This window comes from Paroedura picta, chromosome 1 (assembly GCF_049243985.1).
Source record: "Paroedura picta isolate Pp20150507F chromosome 1, Ppicta_v3.0, whole genome shotgun sequence".
Lineage (NCBI taxonomy): Eukaryota > Metazoa > Chordata > Lepidosauria > Squamata > Gekkonidae > Paroedura > Paroedura picta.
In genome coordinates, this window is record NC_135369.1 from 78,746,166 (window position 1) to 78,767,469 (window position 21,304).

Consider the following 21,304-nt stretch of genomic DNA (forward strand, 5'->3'; position numbering starts at 1 on the left):
GGGCTGTGCAAGTTCTCTGGAAAGTTCTTTGAGTACTCTCGGGTGCATTTCATCCGGACCAGGGGATTTGAACTCATCCAGTGCAGCTAAATGCCTCTCGACAACCTCTCTATCCATGTTAACCTGCCACCCAGACACTATCCTTTGGTTATGGCCATCGCTAGATGTGCCTAAACACTTTGACCTGTGGGAAGAAACAGATGTAAAATACGCACTAAGCCTTTCTGCTTTCTCTGCATCTTCCGTTAGAGTTTGTCCATCCGCACCCAACAGTGGGCCTATTGCCTCCTTTACTTTACGTTTGCTCCTCACATAACTGAAAAATCTTTTCTTGTTACAATGGGCTTCCCTGGCCAATCTTAGCTCACTCTCAGCTTTGGCCTTTCTGATGATTGATCTACAGTGCCTAGTAACCTGTAGGTACTCTTCTTTAGAGCTCTGTCCTTCCCTCCATTTCCTGAACATTTTCCTTTTCTTTCTTAGTTCCTCTTGAAGTTCTCTGTTCATCCAAATAGGCTTCTTATAGCTCCTGCAGTGTTTTCGTCTTTCTGGGATAGTCATTGATTGAGCATGCAATAGCTCCTGTTTGAGTAGCGCCCACCCTTCACATGCTCCCTTCCCTTCCAGCGTTCTCGTCCATGGTATGACACTCATCATGTCTCTGAGTTTATTAAAGTTTGCCCTACGAAAATCCAACATCCGCGTCCGGCTACAAGCTTCCTTGGCTCCCCATCTCAAAAGGAATTCTATGAGGACATGGTCACTTCCCCCTAGGGTCCCCACCTCCTTCACCTCATCCACCAACTCTTGCCTGTTGGTCAGTATTAAGTCCAGTATGGCTGAACCTCTTGTGGGTTCATCTACCATTTGATAAATGAAATTGTCAGCCAGGCAGGTCATAAACTTGCATGACTGAGGACGCTTTGCAGAGTTTGTTTCCCAGCACACATCTGGGAAATTGAAGTCACCCATGATGACAATGTCCTGCCGCTTGGATATTTTCTCAAGCTGCTCACAAAGTGCAGCATCCACATCCTCTCGTTGGTCAGGCGGTCGGTAGCAGACACCAACCACCACACTGTTTGTTTTCCCCTTGCTTATTTTCACCCAGATGCTTTCCATTGTAGATATGCTCTCCTTCACTAGAATTTCCTGACAGGTAAGCCCTTTCCTCACATACAGTGCCACTCCTCCACCTCTTCGATCTATTCTGTTTTTTCTCAACAGTTCATATCCATCCACCATTACATTCCAGTCATGAGAATCATTCCACCAAGTTTCTGTGATGCCTACTAGATCATATCTTTCCATCAGCATGAGAAGTTCCAGCTCTTCCTTTTTATAGCCCATGCTTCGGGCGTTAGTATAAAGACATCTGAATCCTTTTACTTTTGGTTCCCTATGAGCTGGCCTTGCCGGTTAGGCTGCCTCCGATCGTTTTCCTTCCATACACTCCCTATGTTGATCGTCTCCTTCCCCTAGTGGCTTTAGTTTAAAGCTCTCCTGATGAATCTCCCCAGGTTCCTGCCAAACACATTCTTCCCCAGTTTCGATAAGTGCAGTCCATCAGGTGCTAGTAGGCCTTCCTCAAGAAAGCCTATCCCATGGTCCCAGAAACCAAATCTCTCCTGCCGGCACCAACTACACAGCCAGTGATTCACCTCCATTATCTTCCTCTCCCGACGCATTCCTCTTCCCTTGACAGGCAAGATTGAAGAGCATACCACTTGTGCCCCCATTTGCTTGAGCTTCCTCCCCAGATCTTGATAGTCTTTTTTAATAGGAGCGATGGTATTCAGGGACATGTCATTTGTTCCCACATGGACCATCACAAATGTATCCTGCAGTCAAGGGATCTTGCATGCCAGATTTCAGGCAGAGAAGAGAACTTAATAGTTTAATAAGCCAGAAAGCCCTCAGGTTTCATACTGACAGAGTATTCTGCCATCACCAAATGGAACAAATGTGGGAGAAGGAAATAATAGACAAATTTATAGCAAGATTATCTTGTTTCTTTAGCATATTTAACATCTATATTTAGTTATTTAACATCTATATGCGTCCCCTGGCTCAGCTGGTACGGAGTTATGGGCTTGGGTGTCATCAGTACGCTGATGATACCCAGCTCTATCTCTTGATGGATGGCCGGCCAGATCTCCCCCCAGAAAAATTCGCCAGTTGTTTGGAAGCAGTGGCTGGATGGATCAGGAAGAGCCGCCTGAGACTCAACCCCTCCAAGACGGAGGTCCTTTGGCTAGGCCGAAGGGAGCAGGAACAGGAAGCGCGTCTTCCCTGCCTGGACGGGGTACAATTGTCATCTGTGCCCCAAGCCAGGAATTTGGGAGTGATTCTGGATGCCTCACTTTCCATGGAGGCCCAGGTCACTAAGGTAGCCCGGACGGCGTTTCTCCATCTACGCCAAGCTCGGCTACTAGCGCCCTACCTGCCCCCGGAACACCTGGCCACTGTGATCCATGCAACGGTTACTTCTAGATTAGACTTCTGTAACTCGCTCTACGCGGGCCTACCCTTGTCTCTAACCCGGAAGTTACAGCTGGTACAGAATGCAGCTGCACGGGTCCTCACTAAATCATCTTGGAGGTCCCATGTTCAGCCTCTGCTGAAGCAGCTGCATTGGTTGCCAGTTTGTTTCCGGATCAGGTTCAAGGTTTTGGTATTAACCTTTAAGACTATACGCGGCTTGGGTCCTGCATACTTGAGGGACCGCCTATCTCCTTATGCCCCCCGCAGGGCACTTCGCTCTGCGGGTAAGAATCTGCTGATGATCCCAGGACCCCGGGAGGCACGCCTGGCCTCGACAAGGGCCAGGGCCTTTTCGGTCCTGGCCCCTACCTGGTGGAATGAGCTCCCTGAAGAGCTGCGGGCCCTGTCGGAGCTCTCTGAGTTCCGCAGAGCCTGCAAAACGGAGCTCTTCCGCCAGGCGTTTGTCTAAGGCCGGGTGATGGCCCGGGGCTAAGATCGGACCCCTCTCCCCGGAGGGGGGAGGCCAGTACTAGACTGACCTGGTTCCCCAGAGTGTTCCATCCTATGCCCAATTATCCTCCGTTCCTTTCTGCTCATCCAGCGGGCCTGTATGGGAATAGTTTTTTTTTTTTTTTTTTTTTTTAATCGCCATCATTGTGACTTAGTCATTGTTTTAATGGGGTTTTAATGGGGTTTTAATGGGGAATTTTTAATGGTTAATATATTGTATTTGTATTAAAATATTGTGAACCGCCGCGAGCCGGTTTCCGAGAGCGGCGGTCATACAAATCAAATAAATAATAATAATAATAATAATATAATTTTATATAATTCATGCAGAAATTCTGCATGTCTTTTAATCTGCTTCTTCATATCCAGTTTGTTCTAATTAATGCTATCGAGTGTTCTTTTCACAGAGCTGTAGTGATTTTGTATCACTCAGTGGGTTGCAGAAGATGGCAAGTAAGCACTAGAAGGCATAAACCACTTTATTTTGTTTATGATTTATTTGTAGTTGAGAGGATGTACTGTATTTGCTGGCGTATAAGACTACTTTCCCCCCCTGAAAAACATGCCTCCAAGTGGGGGGTCGTCCTATACGCCCGGTGTACTTCAGTTGGGATAGACAAAGCTGCCCATAGTGGCCTCCCAATGCCTGCCCGGTGCCCATAGTGGCCTCCCAATGCCCGCCCACCTCATTCTACATACCATCCAGTATCGCGTGGTATCCAGCGCTGCCGCGGCGGGTCATCGGCATGGTTGCGGCGAACATCAGCAGTGAGACAGGGGTGCCAGCCTTTTTGGTGTAACTGGCCCGTTCTGCTCGGCAGGAAGCAGCCACACTCCGGCCTGCCCCTTGTCTATGCAGAGCTTGCACATGCGCACTTACACATTGGTGCCACTCACAGGGAGATCCAGGGCTGGGGCCAGGTATATAACAAACTCTATATTTTGAGTGGAAATGTTGGGGGGTCATCTTATACGCCCAGTCGTCTTATACGCCAGCAGATACGGTTCAAATGTGCATTATATACAACAGACACTTAATACATGAAGTTAGCCTTATTCCTGTTTGTGCTGTTCAGAAGTATGTTTCAGACCATTTAACTATCATTCTTTTCCTCAGTTTAATTTTTCAAAATCAATTGCATATTTGTCCCCTTTCTCTCCAGTTGGTTTCATGATAGGACTGTCATTTTACTGTCCATGAAAGAAGACCACTGTTCTAGAACACTTTATATTGCTTTGCTTATTTATAAGACAAGATTGCCTTTGAACCTTAGTTCTTTGGAGGTAGTTATCCACAAATTAAATCTGTCTTTACAGAGCAGTATTATTACAAACTCATGTTGTAAGTTGAATGGTATGATTATGAACATTTGGCCATGGGAGTATCAAAATGATAACTATTAATATTATTAAATGTTTCTTTTGACAATACAGTAAATGAAGATGTAAACAAAAGGGTATGATGTAATATTAATCTAAATATTCTGCTTGGATTTTAATGTTTAAATCTCTGCTCCTCTTTCTCAAATATGCTTCTCGAAGCCTATTATGTTCTTAGTGAAACTTTCCTACTCAGCAGAAGAAACTAGTGCAGTATTGGAAGCTCCTCCTGCATACCAGATCATACCATGTGAGAGCTCCTTCCTATGTACAGTTTATCACAAATTGATGATGGGGTGGAGTGAGAATTATTTTGCATTATAACTGTAATATATCAAGAAATAATATAAGAATATGTCCTAAAACAAGCTATCATTCGCATTAGTGGTCAAGTCTTTCTGAGCTAGAGATTAGTATATTTTGCTTCAGGTGAAGAGTGCACATAGGTAGGTTAGTCCATCAAGGCTCTGCACTGAGTGGGGAGGGAAGCAAAAGTGGGGAGGCAGAACTGAAGGACCAGAAGAAGACGGGCTCCAAAGAAGGGGGGGTTATTTTCTCTAATTTCACAGAAAAAGCCCATGCTGGACAGATTGAGGGGAAGGGAAATACGCAGGAAGGGCCTACACAATCAGTGATCCTGACTGAGCCTAACTAAATTGGTGGGAAACTGACAAGCCAAACCCCAGGACAAAACCAAATGCCACAATGATTCTTCTTTCCCCTAACACTTCCCCCCCCCAATTGAATCTAATATGCGATCTTTCCAATCAAATTACACTGACAAATTAAGCTACCAATCAATTAATTATACCTCCCTCAATGAGAGCTAATTAGCATACTCCCAACTAAACCTGGAAACAAAATTGAAATAACCATTACTATTTTATTTTCACACATAAACCAATCCACCCAAACAAATCTTGGAGATTTTGTAAGGATGGGGGCAATTTTAATGGGAGCAATTTTAGCCCATTTTTCCAGGGAAACTGATGTTGGCATTTTTCCAGGGGAACTGAACTGGCATTTCAGAGTTGGATTGCATCCCCCTTAGTACACCTATATCAACCCCACCAAATATCACTTTCTTTTGGTTTACACACGAGGATGCACACTCAGGATAGAACCTTAGCTTTATAAATCGATGTCAATATTTACTGTCATTGCTTCATACAGCTATACATGTTCAATTAGTATTATTTTTTTGAAGATTTCTACTCTGCTCCTTCACAGTCTGCTCAGAAAGGATACCCCATTTTGGTTCCTTAAATAGTAGCAGTAAATTATCTGTCCAAACCTGGGATAATATCTAAACTGTTGATGGCAGCTCTTCTAATAGAGATTTTGTTAGAGTACAAGGGAAAAAATTACTTCTCTTTTCTAGGATACTCGCCAACTCCCAAACAGGGAGAGTTTGTATTAAAAAATCAATCACAGCCTCATTCTTTATCACTGACAATTTATCTTTTAACAGTGCATTTCATAAGCAATGCAAGAGGCAATCTTAATGAGAGAAGCACAGCCAAAACAGATGAAAATGTGAAGGTTAGCATAGAAAAATTGGCAAGGGCAACAGGCACCAGTGGCTGACCTTCAAAACAACTGTGTTGGCCATTAAGTACTCATCAGTGATAATTTCACTGCATTTATGCCTAAATTCACCTGGGTGTGTCCAGTAGTACTAAAGAGAATTTTTGCATGCCACATCCAGTGACAGTTTTCTAGCACTTTTACATTCTGATCCATGAAGATTTCTAGCTCAGCCTACTTCATCATCATAGTAAATATTGTTAAATATAAGAATATAAGCTATATATAAAACAGCAATTTTGGCTACTTATTATACCAGTGAAGGTGAATCTTTTAGAGACTGAGTACTAAACTGCAACCTATAACCCACTTATTTATTGCAAAGTGCCAACATGGCAATTTAACCAGAATACTGAGATTTTAGTTTAGAAAAAGACAACTCATGCATTAACATTTTTGTCTTAAAAGAAAAGCACAATAACAGAGCCCTTTGTTGTTGGGCCATTTATTTTTAGACTTTGTCCCCCCCCCCTTTTTTTCTGCACATTTCCCTTCCCTCCTCTCTTCACCTTTGCTCTGTTGAGGGGAGGTGGCGAGGCTGGGCATGCATGCATGTGGGCAGCAGTGTATAACATCTCCAGTGGGGTCTGGCCTGGCTCTGTTCTCCCCAGGCTCTGTTCAGTGCAGCCTTCCTGCTCCCACCAACACTTGCAGACGCCCGCCTAGCTAAGCAACTTGAACCATTCAGTCGCTTCCCAGGCCAGAGAATATGTGGCAAGAGTACTCCCCAACCTCTGGGACCAGGAGGCTTGACCTCATGCAGGCTGACTCCATGAACTCTGTGCTGGGGCGACAGCATGTGTGCCCACCAAGTGACTGCCATCTCTGGCATGTATGCCATAGATTCACCACCATGGTGTTATACTGTATGATATAAATTATAATGGATATGTATTTTCCAAAAACCCCGTGAAAGAGATTGTGATTATGCCCATTATAAATGGGTAACTGCGAGACATTAAATCAAAAGCAGAGATAGTATCTATGTACAACTCAGTTAACATCCACTGGATAGCCTAATTCCACTAATTGTAACTTAGGAGCTCCCCCCCCCCCTAAAAAAAAAAAACAGAGAGAGAGAGAGAGAGGCTCTTCTCCAGGGAGTCCTTCCTTCTCATGAGGTGGCCAAAGTATTTGAGTTTCATCTTCAGGATCTGGCCTTCTAAAGAGCAGTCAGGGTTGATCTCATGTAAGACTGACCGGTTTGTTCGCCTTGCAGTCCAAGGGACTAGCAAGGGTAGTAACATTTAATTCTCATGATGAAGAAAACTGGGCTAACCCCAGCAATGTGCCAGCAGAACAAAAGGTGGAAATGGCAGGTGATAACTGTTTTATTATCATATAAAGTCCCTATGCATTTTGCTTTTTCAGAAAGATCTCTAAAAAAATAATTTTACATTAAATACAAATAATACAATACTAGAAGGACCTCATGATAAAAGTTATTATAAAGTATTCAAAACAGTATTAATGAAAAACACAGGATTAAAATTAATTTCTTGAATAGATATGTATTTGTAAAAATACAGATATAGTAATATAGTTATCTCTGGCTGACAGGGAGAACCCTGAGAGAAAAAGATATACACTTTTGGGTAAGTGATCTAATAAAGATATGGACTAAATATAAAAATAGAATAAGTCCAGATACTTCATTGCTAAAATCTCCAGTTGAAGCAACATGGGACAAGTAAAAACTTGCAATCAGTTCCAAAAATAAGAGGAAAATATTTAATGGTTACCAAATTACAGCAAGGCTTAAGTCAGAATTGAGTGGTTCTATGACACAGATGAGAATATGACAGATTTTGAGATGATAATATCTCAAGAAAAATCACATATGCAAGGTCTAACCTATATACTATTTGTAACAGAAATATGTAACAGAAACAGGGGCACCTCAGGGATGGACGGAGCATCAGCTGAAGAGGAATGTCAGCAAGCCTCACGTGCTCTAAGGTCAGTACCACCTCGGCCACCCATCAAGAGTGCAAGTGAACAAAGGATGGGAAGATGGGTGGCCAGCCTGGTCTGGCATGGCCATACTCAGTATGCTACCTTCTTACTCAGTATGCCACCTGCAAAACCGCTGCTGCCATGGCTCCTACCACCATGGCCATCACTAGTGCCGGCGCAGCCTCCGCCAGTGCAGCCTCTACAACCTGAAGTGTGCCTGAAGATGTTCTCTGCAACTATTACATGAAACAAATATTGACCAGAGAATTTATCTAGTGCTGGACCTGTCCACAACAATTAAATTATTTTAATGGTGTAGAATGATGAAGCATTTTTAATGCAGAGATTAGCTGAGCAAGGTCAGGCATCCCAGATCACAATTTAATCCACAAAGGGCCAAAATCTTTAACCTTAATATCTCCTCTATCTCCTTTTTAACAGGACCTTTTCACTGTGATGGCATGATTTACATAGACCCAAAAAAGAAATCAGTGGGTCAATGTTATTTTTCAATGAAATGCTGTACCAAAGGAACACTAACTGTTCTGTGAAGTTTGTTGCTCCTATGTTCAATTATTTGATTCTTTAATTTTCTAGAGATCTTTCCAACATATATCATTACAAGACCATCTAATAGCATACATAACCATATTTAAATGTCATGCTGTATAGAAGTTTTTTATCAAATAGATTAATGAAAATTTTCTTATTCCAGTTTTCATATATGGTCTTTAAAAAAAATATGTCCTGATGTGATTTTAAGTCAAACTGACTGTAATTCTATCACTTTGTGACTTGTTTTTGTTATTTAATAAATATTCCCTTCAACAAGTGGTAGCCTTATCATACACTGGTTTTAACATGTGTTCTGGGTAACCCCTAGTGGCAAGAATTTGTTTTAGGGTACTTGCTTCTCTTTGATAATTTTCAGTATTTGTACAATTCGTTCTAACCCTCAATTGACTATATGGTACATTATTTTTATATGGGCTGGATGAAAACTATCAAGACTTTAAAAGTTTTTGTGCGTGCGTGCGTGTGTGTGTGTGTGTGTGTGTGTGTATATATATATATATATATATATTCATATCCTATTGTCCTTTTTGTTAATCATGACATCCTGGAAATTTGTATATTTGCTGAAATGTATTTCAATTTTGTTATTATTGCTCTGAACATTCTTGCCACTCAGTACTTTTCATATTAAGAAAATATCCTCAATACATCTCCATCATAAAGATATAAATCTTTGAATAGGATTCCTTTCTGAATATACAAATTTCTCCTCAAATTTGCCCATATTAAAATGAGCAATTTCCAAAGCTGTATTGAGCATCCCATGACAATATCCTGAATCTGCCAAAAATATAATTGATTGAAAAATAATTCTTAGTTAATGTTAATTCAGCCGATGTCATAATAAAAATGTAGGTGGACAGCAATTTTATCTCTTTCCCAAAAAAATTAATAATCAACAGTGCTTCTTGTTGTATATAAGGAGATCACATCTAAAGGTGCTAGAAGAACATTACAAATCTTGTAACCTGCTTCAAAATATGAAAAGTTTTACTAATCCCTTTGATTTAAAATATATATATATTCCACACAGATATAAAGGTAATTCAGATATGATTATATATGCCATCAGATGTTCTTGTAATAAGATTGATGTAGGGAAGATCTCTGGAAAATTAGACATGAATAACAACATGGGAGCAACATACTTTACAAAACAGTTGTTGCCTCTTTGGTACAGCATTTAATGGAAAACAAAATATGAGCTCTCTAATTTCATTTTTGCGGGTCTGTATACTTACCATGGACTATGCTGAGCTAGAAATTTTCATGAATTCATGTCAAAGTCAATGCAGACCTGAAATCACTAGGATGTACTTTCAAGTAAACAACCTTTAGATTGACTTTGTACAATATAAAACCAATTGTCTGGCATTTTTCTCTTTTGTTTTGCTGTGATGTTTCAATCTCTTTGTATTTGCCAGAAATATCAATGATTAGTAGTTTTGAAAAATATTAATTTTCGAGTTAAGCTTCTAAATTTTAGCCACAAGTTTATGATAATAATTACCAGTAGTTTTAAAAGATGTCAAAACTCAATATTATTTACAGTAATTTTCAGGGATTAGAAAAAAAATAAAGGAGACCAATTAATGCTTTGGGCTGATCCTGCGTTGAGCAGGGGGTTGGACTAGATGGCCTATATGGCCCCTTCCAACTCTATGATTCTATGCATTCATTGACTACATATCTAAATTTCATGGTATGTGATAAAGCAACATTGGGGAATTCTAATAATCACCAGTCAGATTTATGATACTGTAAAACTTTTGTTTTCTGCTTTGCATTGCAGGGATGACAACATGAATGAAGGCAAAGCTAATTTCAAGACATTTTAGAGCAGATTGAGACATTAATGTAGGAACCTAATAATGTGCAATGCCTCAAATATCAAGGGGGGCAAATCTTGATATTGAAGGTTCTTCTGCTCACTTATATTGTAGAATCATCTACTCTCTGATAGACTTCTTGAAATTCTCTGCGATTCACAAGATAAGAGGTGTGGGTTGTGTTTTTTTGGTAGCACATTAATAAGCAGCACCTTCTTTGTATCTATGTTTCCATGTACCTTGGCTTCTCCAATTTCATGAAGTCTGTCAGCAAAAGTTTTTCTGTCTAAAATCTTAAACAAGAATTATCAGGGAGGATAGCCAGTTCAAGACCATTAGTAGATGCCACTTGATTCACCACTTAATAAAACACCTCTCACCCCTCAAAAAGAAAACCCTTCATGTCAATTGCAGTTGGCGGTCCTTTGCCTCTCAGAGGTTCTGTGTTGCTTTCCTAACCTCAAGACGCAGCTTGGCTTTTGCAAGTTGATGAAGTATATTCTGAATGCTTCTAGCCCAGCATGCTTATACAGATGGTGACCAATTTATGAGAAATTAAACATGTGAAAACAGTATTAGGAATCATCCTTGAGAACCTGTAGAAGAAAGAATTGGGCCTTAGGTTATGTTTCCCACAAGATTGCCCATGTCCTTTCTTACAGCACAGTTTATTCTGTTTATGAAATCTTGTTTACGAGGAGGGTATTGTGGAATCTCAAGGTTAACAGTCAGGATCCTAGTAATTTGTACACTATATGTGGCTCACTTCAACTGTAGTCAGAGGACTTTGGAATTTATTATGTACTTTTATTCCTACAAAAATATTGAGCTGTCATCATCATCACACCTGTCCCCTGGGTTGACATGTCTGTCCTTATCCTAGGTCTTAATATTTAAAGTTTCATTTTAGCTTCTGAACAAGACGTCTGTGTTCCATTAAAAAGAGATTATAAGTTGTTTATCTTCGCTAGATCCCCCTAGGCATATGATTTTAGCAAGGAATAAAACACGCTAAATGGAGAGTTAACATTGTAACTAGCCATGAATCTGGCAGAGTAGATCATTTTTCATTAGCAAGATAATTAAAGTAATTACTTGATTAAAATCAGCTCTTAATGTTTTGTTTGAGTTTCCCGCCACATTCAAGAAGTAAATGTGTGGTACAGAATGAAATGGCTTTCTTAAAATGTTCTAGTATGTGCTAACATTCTTTCAAGGAGCTTCCAAACATAGTATGTGTTTGGAATTCTTTTACTAAAGCATGGATAAAAATATTAATGAAAACAATAACTGGTGTATCAGTACTGTTGCTATAGATCTGTTTTTTCTGCTGTGGTCAAACTAGACAGCTAAAGATGTGTATTCATTTATCTGCTTTGTTCATATATGATGAAGGAAGGGGGTCCATTTTATATGATTGTGCACCCAGTGGTGAAGGTATTTAGTCTTCCTCTCCCAATCTTACTTCAGTGATGAACAACTTTTCTCCCAACCTGTTCCTGGAAGACATTCCTCTCTGATCCTGGAGGAGAGTCATGGTGGAAGGAAGCTATCTTAAAACAATGCACTATGAGGAAAGGGGAGAGAAGAGAACAGGGTGGGAAAAACAGATGAAGAGGTAGGGGCAACAGGTTTCAGCAAAAGGAGGAGGAAGTGACAGTGACAGAGGGGTGAGAGGATTGGCTGTATTTGGTTGTGACACAGTCTACTGACATAACAGAATTGATTTTTGCTATATATTCCCTGTCATGTAAGAAGATCATAGTCTGACGAAGAGTGCTTGCACTTGAAAGCTCACGCCCTGAATAAATCTTTGTTGGTCTTAAAGGTGCTACTGGACTCTCATTTTATTGTGCTACTTCAGACCAATTTGAATATTATTGTTCTAGTTTTATTTTATGGATTTTATTTTAAACCACCACGAGTCGGCAGGGTCCAGGAGTGGTAGTTAATAAATACTAATATAAATAAATATCTTGGTTATAGACTCGGCTTGAGGGATCATGGATCACTAAGCATAAATTTAGTAACCATAATGGTTTTGTGCAGAAGCAGAATTTTCAAAGAGAAACAGTTTGGTGATCAGAAGACGACTAGAAGGTCCAGCTTGATGCCAAGTGACAGGAATCTAGTTGCTGGGGCTAGAGCCAAGGATTGTGGAAGTTGTTCCCACAAAGGAAGATATAAGGCCTTGCTTTCCCAAGGGCTGGTGAACCTCTGGGGTTCTTCCTGAACATCAAGGAAGGCTCTTTGAAGGAATTCCGCTGCTTTCTTCTGTGGTGCCATTAGGTGCTCAGTCTTGTCTCTTTGCAGGTAGAAGGGAGTTCCATAAGATTTTTACAATAGGAAATTCTGTAAATAGCCTTATTTCCAAACTGAGAAGGTATGAGAGAAAACATTAATAATCCTATGAATTCAGAGGTATTGAGAGTCATGAACTTGAAGCGAAGTGCTTACATTATTAAATTGTTTGTTCTGAAAAACGGGGAACCTTAGGTGATGGTTTACTGGAATTTTAATAGTGGTTTGTTTGTTATTTAGATCTGTGTGCTCAAATAAATAAACATGACTCTGATAGATGGATATTAATAGAAGATTCACAAGTGAAATCCTATTGGTTACAATGGCCTCCAGCCAGAATTCTGCCAGTCCTGAACTGTAATTTGACAAGTCAAATTGTGACAGGCAAGAAAAGCACATCCTGAAAGTTGCAAGCAGGCAATTAGGATATTTGACAATTTTTGTTATTTAACCTTATGTGACTGCTTCTAAGAATGCTGACAGTTTATGTGGGGTGACATGTTTCCTGAGATGCTGACAACCTTACTTGACATTCATATTTGCCTAGGGATATGTGGGTCTTGACGTGGGCCCTATAGCACGAAACCTAGGAAGATGTTTCTATTCATCTTACCAGGAAAGTGTCGCCTGGAGCAGTCACACAGCTGCTAGAGCATTTTAAACTGAGTGTGTTTGAGTCCTGTTCTATTATGTTCAGTACCTATTAATATGTACCCTCTGTAACTTTAATCAAATTATGAATGGGTGTTGGAAGGATGACTATGGTGGGGCTTACAATGATGAAACAGCACTGTTTCTTCTTTTATATATTTTTTCTTAAATATAACGGATATTCAGATATAGAGATAAACAGTTTATTCCCAAGTTTGCAAATAGGGATGGTAAGGAATATTTTACTGGAAATATTTCACTGACTGTCATCAGTTTCTGGCTATGAATACAGCACCTGCCTAAATATGTTAAACTGTTAATGCAGGCAATAATAAGAGCCAGGTTGGTGTAGTGGTTGAGAACAGCAGCCTCTAATCTGGAGAACCAGGTTTAATTCCCCAGTCCTCCTCCATCTGCAGCCAACTGGATAACCTTGGGTCAGTTACAGGGTGTCTATTGTGGAGAAGGGAAGGATAGGCAATTGTAAGTCTCTTTGAGACTCCTTCAGGTTGTAAAAAGTGGGGTACAGCTGTTCTTACAATATACACTGGTGCCTTTAATCTAAAATCCTGCTCCAAGATAGCTGTTGATGATTCTAGCTTAAGGGGAGTGCCTCAATTTCTGGCCCAATTGCTTTGCAGGGGGATAATGATTGCCTAATCAGGACACTGGACAACAATAACTTGGCATGAAATATTGGCCACAGCCTTTATTCAACAATTTCAGCATGGCTAGCATGGGAACATTTCTGGTCCTCTTGTGGTCATCCGACCACAAGGCAGCCCATCGAAGCCTGCCCCTCAATCAGTTGCACTGGCTGTCCATCCCCCAGCAACCTGGACATAACTGCAGGCTGATAAAGATGGGAGGAGGCAGTATGAAGTAATCCTACTGGGTGTCTGCTTTGTTGGGCTCTCTGCCCCCCGGAAATGTGATCCTTCAATCAGGCTCTGCATCCACACAGCTCTTTAATGGGCCCCCCAAACCTAGGGGAGGCCAGCGTGCAAGCTTGGCCACCCCAAATTAGCTCCTTCCCACGCTCCAACTCTGGCGGTATAGCCCTTTCCACTTCCCAATCTAATTGAAGGCTTCCCTAATGTTGCGAGGTGGCCAGGCCTAAAAAGCTGCTCCTGCCACCACGTGACGCATCTTCGGGTGTCCAGGGGATGACAGGGCTGGGATTTCCCTCCCACCAGCCAGGTCCTCAGAGGTGCTCTCTCCTACGGTGGCAATGGCCCCCTCGGTGAGTCTCGGGGGCTTCTTATTGCAAAAATTAAGTGCATGAAAGGGCCCTCATGTGCTGATATAGTATCTTATGTCAGTGGAAATTTAGCTGGTAGAAGAGTCTTGCCCAGTGCCATTTCCACAGCTGTGTTTACAACATTTGCTTCATAGTCTCCCAGCCTGCAGAAATCCAGCTTTTGGGAGGTATCAGGAGGCTTCTGGTGAGAAAGAGGAAAGTGAGGAGGTTTTGTTTCCATTACTTCCCTCGTGATTTTTAGAATCCGCTATGTTGTTCAATTGGTGAAGTTGGGACAATTCTAGCAAAGCCCTTAATTTACATTTCAAATGTTAGTTTTCTAAATACTTTTGAGAACTGCAGGATCAGAGGGACATCTAAACATCTGCTTGAAGATACTCAAAAGAGAACAGTTATAGAGGCTGAGGAAAACAGAATTTGGCTGTTAGCCAAAGCAGCTTTGGGATTGCAAGTAACAAAATAAATGTTTGATATGGCATCCATTAAGTGAATTTAAGAAGGAAGAAAATGTGACAAGTGACACACCCTGAAGTATCTCAGTACTTTATACAGCAGTGAAAAGCTGCTAAGTGCTTTCTTGCATTAAGGTATTGGCTGTGAAGGTGGTTGAGCATACACAATTTCCCTTAACCCTAATGTGGTTTAGGGATTTATTCCCACCCCCAGTAATTTAGGATTTAGATCTCTGTATAGAGCCTCTTGTGGCGCCGTCTGAAAGCTTTGCCCATGAGGCTGGGAGTTCAATCTCAGCAGCCGGCTCAAGGTTGATTCAGCCTTCCATCCTTCCGAGGTCGGTAAAATGAGTACCCAGCTTGCTGGGGGGTAAACGGTAATGACTGGGGAAGGCACTGGCAAACCACCCCGTATTGAGTCTGCCATGAAAACGCTAGAGGGCGTCACCCCAAGAGTCAGACATGACTCGGTGCTTGCACAGGGGATACCTTTACCTTTTTTATAAGAACTTGAGAAAGTGCCCAGCAAATTGCTATCTGTTGATCACTGGAGTGCAAAAACAGCCTTTGAAGTATTAACTTTGGCAACAGTGAAACTCATGAAATGCAAGGCAATAAATCAGGGCCTCGTTACATTTAAGGGGACTAAATAGCAATCTAGTGAGAACTATCCCACATGATGCAGCCTGGTGTACAGAATACGACCAGGTTGTTTATAAGAAGGAAGCTTTATGAAAGAAAACACAAGAGCTAATTAAATTTCAGTACATTCTTTAAAATGAATAAAATAACTACGAGTGTAACAGTAATCAGAACAGCAAGGTTATCTAATCTAGATTTGGGAAGAGAGGTTATTGATGAGTCTATTTCATAGGATTATTAGGTTCTGAGCAAGCTGTAATGAACTGATTTCTATACTTCTTGTAATATTTTAGGTTATGCAGAAGTTCGGTCTAAAACATTAATGGCTACCTCATTTGTAAATTATGATAATGTTATTAATTAATTAAGTGTAACTGCCAGCTAGCTTGTTTAGTCTTTGTTGATGGTGATCTAGCTTTCAGGAAATTTTTGCCTGGTGGAATAGTTACTTCATGTGAAAGTAGAACTCACTTTTCAGCCTTGCTCCTAATTTGCTAGTTCCAGAATGTAATTAGTAGATTGTCTTCTTCTGGCTTCTTAAGAGAAGTAATTCATGTATCTGTGGAATGATTTCTGGTCAGTACAGTGCAGTATAGTTTACACATGCAGGAGAATGAAGTGATAAGAAAATGGTAGAATGCTAAGGTGGTAGAATGTTCTGTACCACTTCAGACTGTAGGTGGAGATCACATCTTGGAATGTGTCCCTATGTTAAACATGCAAATAGAAAACCAGCAGAAAGAGAAAAGTGAAGAAACAGAAGCTTTCTCCTTGCTGTGCTAATTTTCAAAACGACTGGAGATATTTATATGAACATTCAAAGCTGAAAACCATCAACTGCAATCCAAAGTGGTGCATTCCAGTCTACTACCTTATTCTCAGGCTTGTGTAAACTAGTATTGTACATGGAGTGTAATGTGCACATATCCTGTTCTCTGGAAAGTAGCACCAATACATGCCAGGGCAATGCAGAATGTAAAACCCACCTGTGCCATCAAGGCTCACTGATCTGAAGTCAAATAGAAGGAACATGACAAGTTTACCACTGTAGTTTTACTCAGTACAAGAAGTCACCATTTCTTTTTTCATTTTGCATTTTGTTTTCCCTGAATACAATTAAGTGATTGGGCCAGCAGGGGAAATCCTGATGGTTAATTCTTCACTCACTCATGTTTTTAGAATGAGATTTAGGTAACCAGAATAGCTGCTGAGGCTTGAATCATGACTCAATTGAAGAAGAGTGATTTGGGGCCTGATTCTTGGATATTTTTAAATCTATTTATTTGCAATTCCTATGGGCTTTTCCTTGATTGGTCTTCTTGCCATTTTCTCCTTCAGTTTAAATAGTCAGATGAGTTGCCAAGACCCAATACTGAAGAGTATTATGTTAGTCCAGCCTCAGCCACATTCATGCTAGCTGCCTTCCTGAATCTCCTATTCCTGGTTTTGAAAGGGGCTCTCTCTCTTTAGCTGGCCTATGTGTGTCCTTGGTGGGCATCTGTCCTTGGTGGGCACCTTCACATAAAGTACTGTTGGCATTAAGGCAATTCCCAGTAAGAAAGGCAGATCGGACATGACACAGATGAATAATCCTTACTAAATAGAAAATAATTTTAAAAGAATAACTTGTGCATTTTATTTTTATGTACAACATAGGAAAGCAACAGGAAACTTTCTTTTCTAGCTTTCAGCGTACTCGTTTATTTTAAAAATCTGTTCTGTAAGAGAGGGGGGAAAGGCCACAGTGCAACATCAGGACTAGCTATGCCGTTGAACTAGGTAGACCATTTGTTCTCCTTCTTTTTCACCTCTTCCCAGAACGACAATTAAAGCAAGACATACAGCCATAGCTTAGAGGAACAATGAACAAGAAAAACCAGGGAAATATATTGTCTATTCATTAGCCTCCGAGGATTAGACAAGTCTCTGTGCTAACAAGAAGTTGTTGCTGCTGACTTGACAGTTTTAAGTAATGCTTACAGTTATAAAAAATTAGTGTCTGTATAAGATTAGACAGAAGCATGTACTAGGAAAGAAACAAAAAAGGTCAGCGATTAGCAAAGCCCAGCTTTAGAATGCAAGTAATGGGAGCTGATCTTGCAATTTTCTCCGAACAGCCATCTGTAAAACTGTTAATATCAGCAGGAATCTGATCTTAATAATATACAAAAGCTATAAAATTAGTGATACAAATTCACAAGGGACTCTTGAGGACAATATAGAGCTGGACCTCCTGTGCCGTAGTTCTCAATGGTATAGATGGCCTATTGACCATCTACAAGTGGTCAGTGAGACAGTACTACTGTAATCATAGCATATGATCCCAAAGGTACCTGATGCAGCGTAGAGGTTAAGAATGTGAGGTGTTAGCTGGGATGTGTATGGGTCCTATTCCATTTCAGTCAAGAAGTGAGTCAGCGCTCTTGGCCACTTCTATTCCAGCGTATGGGAACTGCCCACTGGTACTTGTTGACTGAATTATTTCTTTGGCATTTGTTCTAATACTATTGATTTTTGCTCTAATTGTATTATCAGCCTTTGCTATTTTAATGTTCAGATGTAATTAAATAAATGTCTTACCTTATGGGATTTTTGTACTTTTTACTGAGATAAGGTATTGTTTTAAACAATCAGGAAGCACTGTGAAGTGTTATTTTGTACTGGAGGTTAGTGCTGACATCAGCATAATAACCCTCAGCTGGGGCAGTGGCCAAGGCCCATGTCTTCTGGTGGGGCTCACTGCAACTGCCCCCACCCTTTCACCTCGCTGCTGCCCATCTGCTTATTGTGATTCCTCCTACCGTACCCTACTTCCAGCTGCATGCATTACTCAGTGTAGCCAGGGAAAGATGGGTGAGCAGTGAGATGACTGGAAAATTAACAAAAGGGTGGGGGAAGGATGGTCAGATAAGTAGTGGTAGAAGAGAACACTCACTTCTTAGGGGCCACCAGCACCACAAACTGGTTCTGCATAACTCAGTGACTTCAGACATTTACTACCAACCTTTAATATTGACTTCTCCCATATTTTAACATACAGTTGTGGGTCTATTTGTTAGTCTCATTTTGAGAACTCAAGGTAGTGCACGTAAAGCTACCAAACAACTTTATCCTCACAACAAAGTTTGAGATAGATTAGATGGAGAAATAGTAACTGACTTAAAAGACGATGCAGTAAAAGTGCTACACTCAATATGCCAGCAAATTTGGAAAACTCAATAGTGGCCACAAGATTGGAAAAGGTCAGTTTACATTCCAATCCCAAAGAAGTGCAATGCCAAAGAATGTTCAAACTACCGCACCATTGCACTCATTTCTCATGCTAGCAAAGTTATGCTCAAACTCCTACAAGCTAGGCTCCAGCAATATGTGGACCAAGAACTTCCAGAATTACAGGCAGGATTTCGAAGAGGCAGAGGAACTAGAGATCAAATTGCCAACATACGTTGGATCATGGAGAAAGCTAGGGAGTTCCAGAAGAACATCTACTTCTGCTTCATTGATTATGCTAAAGCCTTTGATTGTGTGGAGCACAACAAATTGTGGCAAGTTCTTAAAGAGATGGGAATACCAGAGCATCTTATTTGTCTCTTGAGAAACCTATATGCAGGTCAAGAAGCAACAGTGAGAACCGGGCATGGAATCACTGATTGGTTCAAAATTGAGAAAGGAGTTCGCCAAGGCTGTATACTGTTGCCTTGCCTATTTAACTTGTATGCGGAGCACGTCATGAGAAAGGCAGGGTTAATTGAGTTACAAATTGGGATCAAGATTGCAGGGAGAAATATCAACAACCTCAGATATGCAGATGATACCACTCTAATGGCAGAAAGTGAAGAGGAACTAAAGAGCCTGTTGATGCGGGTGAAGGAGGAGAGTGCAAAAGTTGGCTTGAAACTCAACATCAAGAAAACAAAGATCATGGCATCCATCCCTCTCAATTCCTGGCAAATAGATGGGGAAGAAATGGAGGTACTGACAGATTTTATTTTCCTGGGCTCCAAGATCACTGCAGATGGGGATTGCCGCAAAGAAATTCAAGAACGCTTGCTCCTGGGGAGGAAAGCTATGGCAAATCTAGACAGCATCCTAAAAAGCAGAGTCATCACCCTGCCAATAAAAGTGTGTCTAGTCAAGGCTATGGTCTTCCCAGTTGCAATGTATGGCTGTGAAAGTTGGACCATAAGGAAGGCTGAGTGTCAAATAATTGAGGCTTTTGAACTCTGGTGCTGGAGAAGACTCTTGCGAGTCCCTTGGACTGCAAGGCATCCTAGAGGAAATCAGCCCTGACTGCTCCTTAGAAGGCCAGATCCTGAAGATGAAACTCAAATACTTTAGCCAGCTCATGAGAAGGAAGGACTCCCTGGAGAAGAGCCTAATTGTCTGTGGGGTCGCGATGGGTCGGACACGACTTCGCACCCAATAACATGTATCGTTTCATGTATCATTGACTAGTTTTAATGTAAACCGCCCTGAGCCTTCGGGGAGGGCGGTATATAAATCTAAATAAATAAATAAATAACAACAACTGACTTAAAATCAACCGACAAGATTTATGGCTGAAATACAGAAGTTCAACAGACAAGCATCTGGAACAAAACTAAATGAAAACAGTTACACATATTTCTCATCCAGATGTCATTACTGAGGACAGATGCTGCCTTGCAGGTTAGGGAGGAATTGGAAACAAAATTGATAAGAATGGGCGATTCTCCATCTTTATGAACTTGAGCACTTATTTTTCTTTTTACAGTAATGCTCTTTGTTCCTTTTCAGTTCGTCCCTTTTAAGGCAAAGCCTGGACAATTTTTCATTATACAATAAAATGTAATTAATAATAGTCATATTTTGAATTAATTGTTAAATAAGATGGGGATTGGTTTGCTTGCCTTGAAAGGTTAATCTATGGCTCTGGTAAGTGCTAACTAATTTCATGGGGATTTATTTCTATTAAAAACTCTAATAAATTTCTAGTAGCAATACTTAATTTTTTAAAAGGCTGTAGGTTGGCTGAGTGACTGCACTCTGATTACTTTATAATGAATATTTTTCTGAGGAGGTTTTTCTTCCCTGGCATACTTTAGTTTTGTATCTTCAGATACAGCATTTGGATTCTGTTTTTATACTTTCTTTTATTAATGGCTTAGTTATATTTGGCTGTGCTGTGTGTGAATATATTATACTTTAAATTTTCCTTAGTGACATGCTCCAGTTACTCTCCAGTAAATGCAATATCTGTCATATAATACAGTACTTTATGAAAGTATACTCTAAGTTCAATAACAATTATTCCAATTGTGTTTACTTCCAGTTTTGGTGTTGGGGATTTATGTGGATATATGCTTTTATTAAGAGCCTCTTGTGGCGCAGAGTGGTAAGGCAGCAGACATGCTGTCTGAAGCTCTGCCCATGAGGTTGGGAGTTCAATCCCAGCAGCCGGCTCAAGGTTGACTCAGCCTTCCATCCTTCCGAGGTCGGTAAAATGAGTACTCAGCTTGCTGGGGAAGGCACTGGCAAACCACCCCATATTGAGGCTGCCATGAAAACGCTGGAGGGCGGCACCCCAAGGGTCAGACATGACTCGGGGCTTGCACACTTACTTTTTTACCTTTATGCTTTTATTGAATTATTTTATATATTATCTTAAATGCTATTTTAATGTTCAAATGTTTTTA

The 21,304-nt window shown here is 40.7% G+C and overlaps 1 protein-coding gene across 3 annotated transcripts in view; it reads left to right on the top strand.

Annotated features, from left to right (window-relative positions):
- SMYD3 (SET and MYND domain containing 3) overlaps positions 1–21,304 on the top strand; it is a 440,651-nt gene that overhangs the window by 270,214 nt on the left and 149,133 nt on the right. Inside the window, exon 1 of one of the 3 annotated variants that reach the window (XM_077344318.1) lies at positions 7,879–7,920. The exons of the other annotated variants lie outside the window; for them this stretch is intronic. Coding sequence (XP_077200433.1) covers positions 7,894–7,920 — 27 coding nt within the window. The 5' untranslated portion in view covers positions 7,879–7,893. Of the gene's footprint in view, positions 1–7,878; positions 7,921–21,304 lie in introns of those variants that run through there. 3 annotated transcript variants of the gene reach the window in all.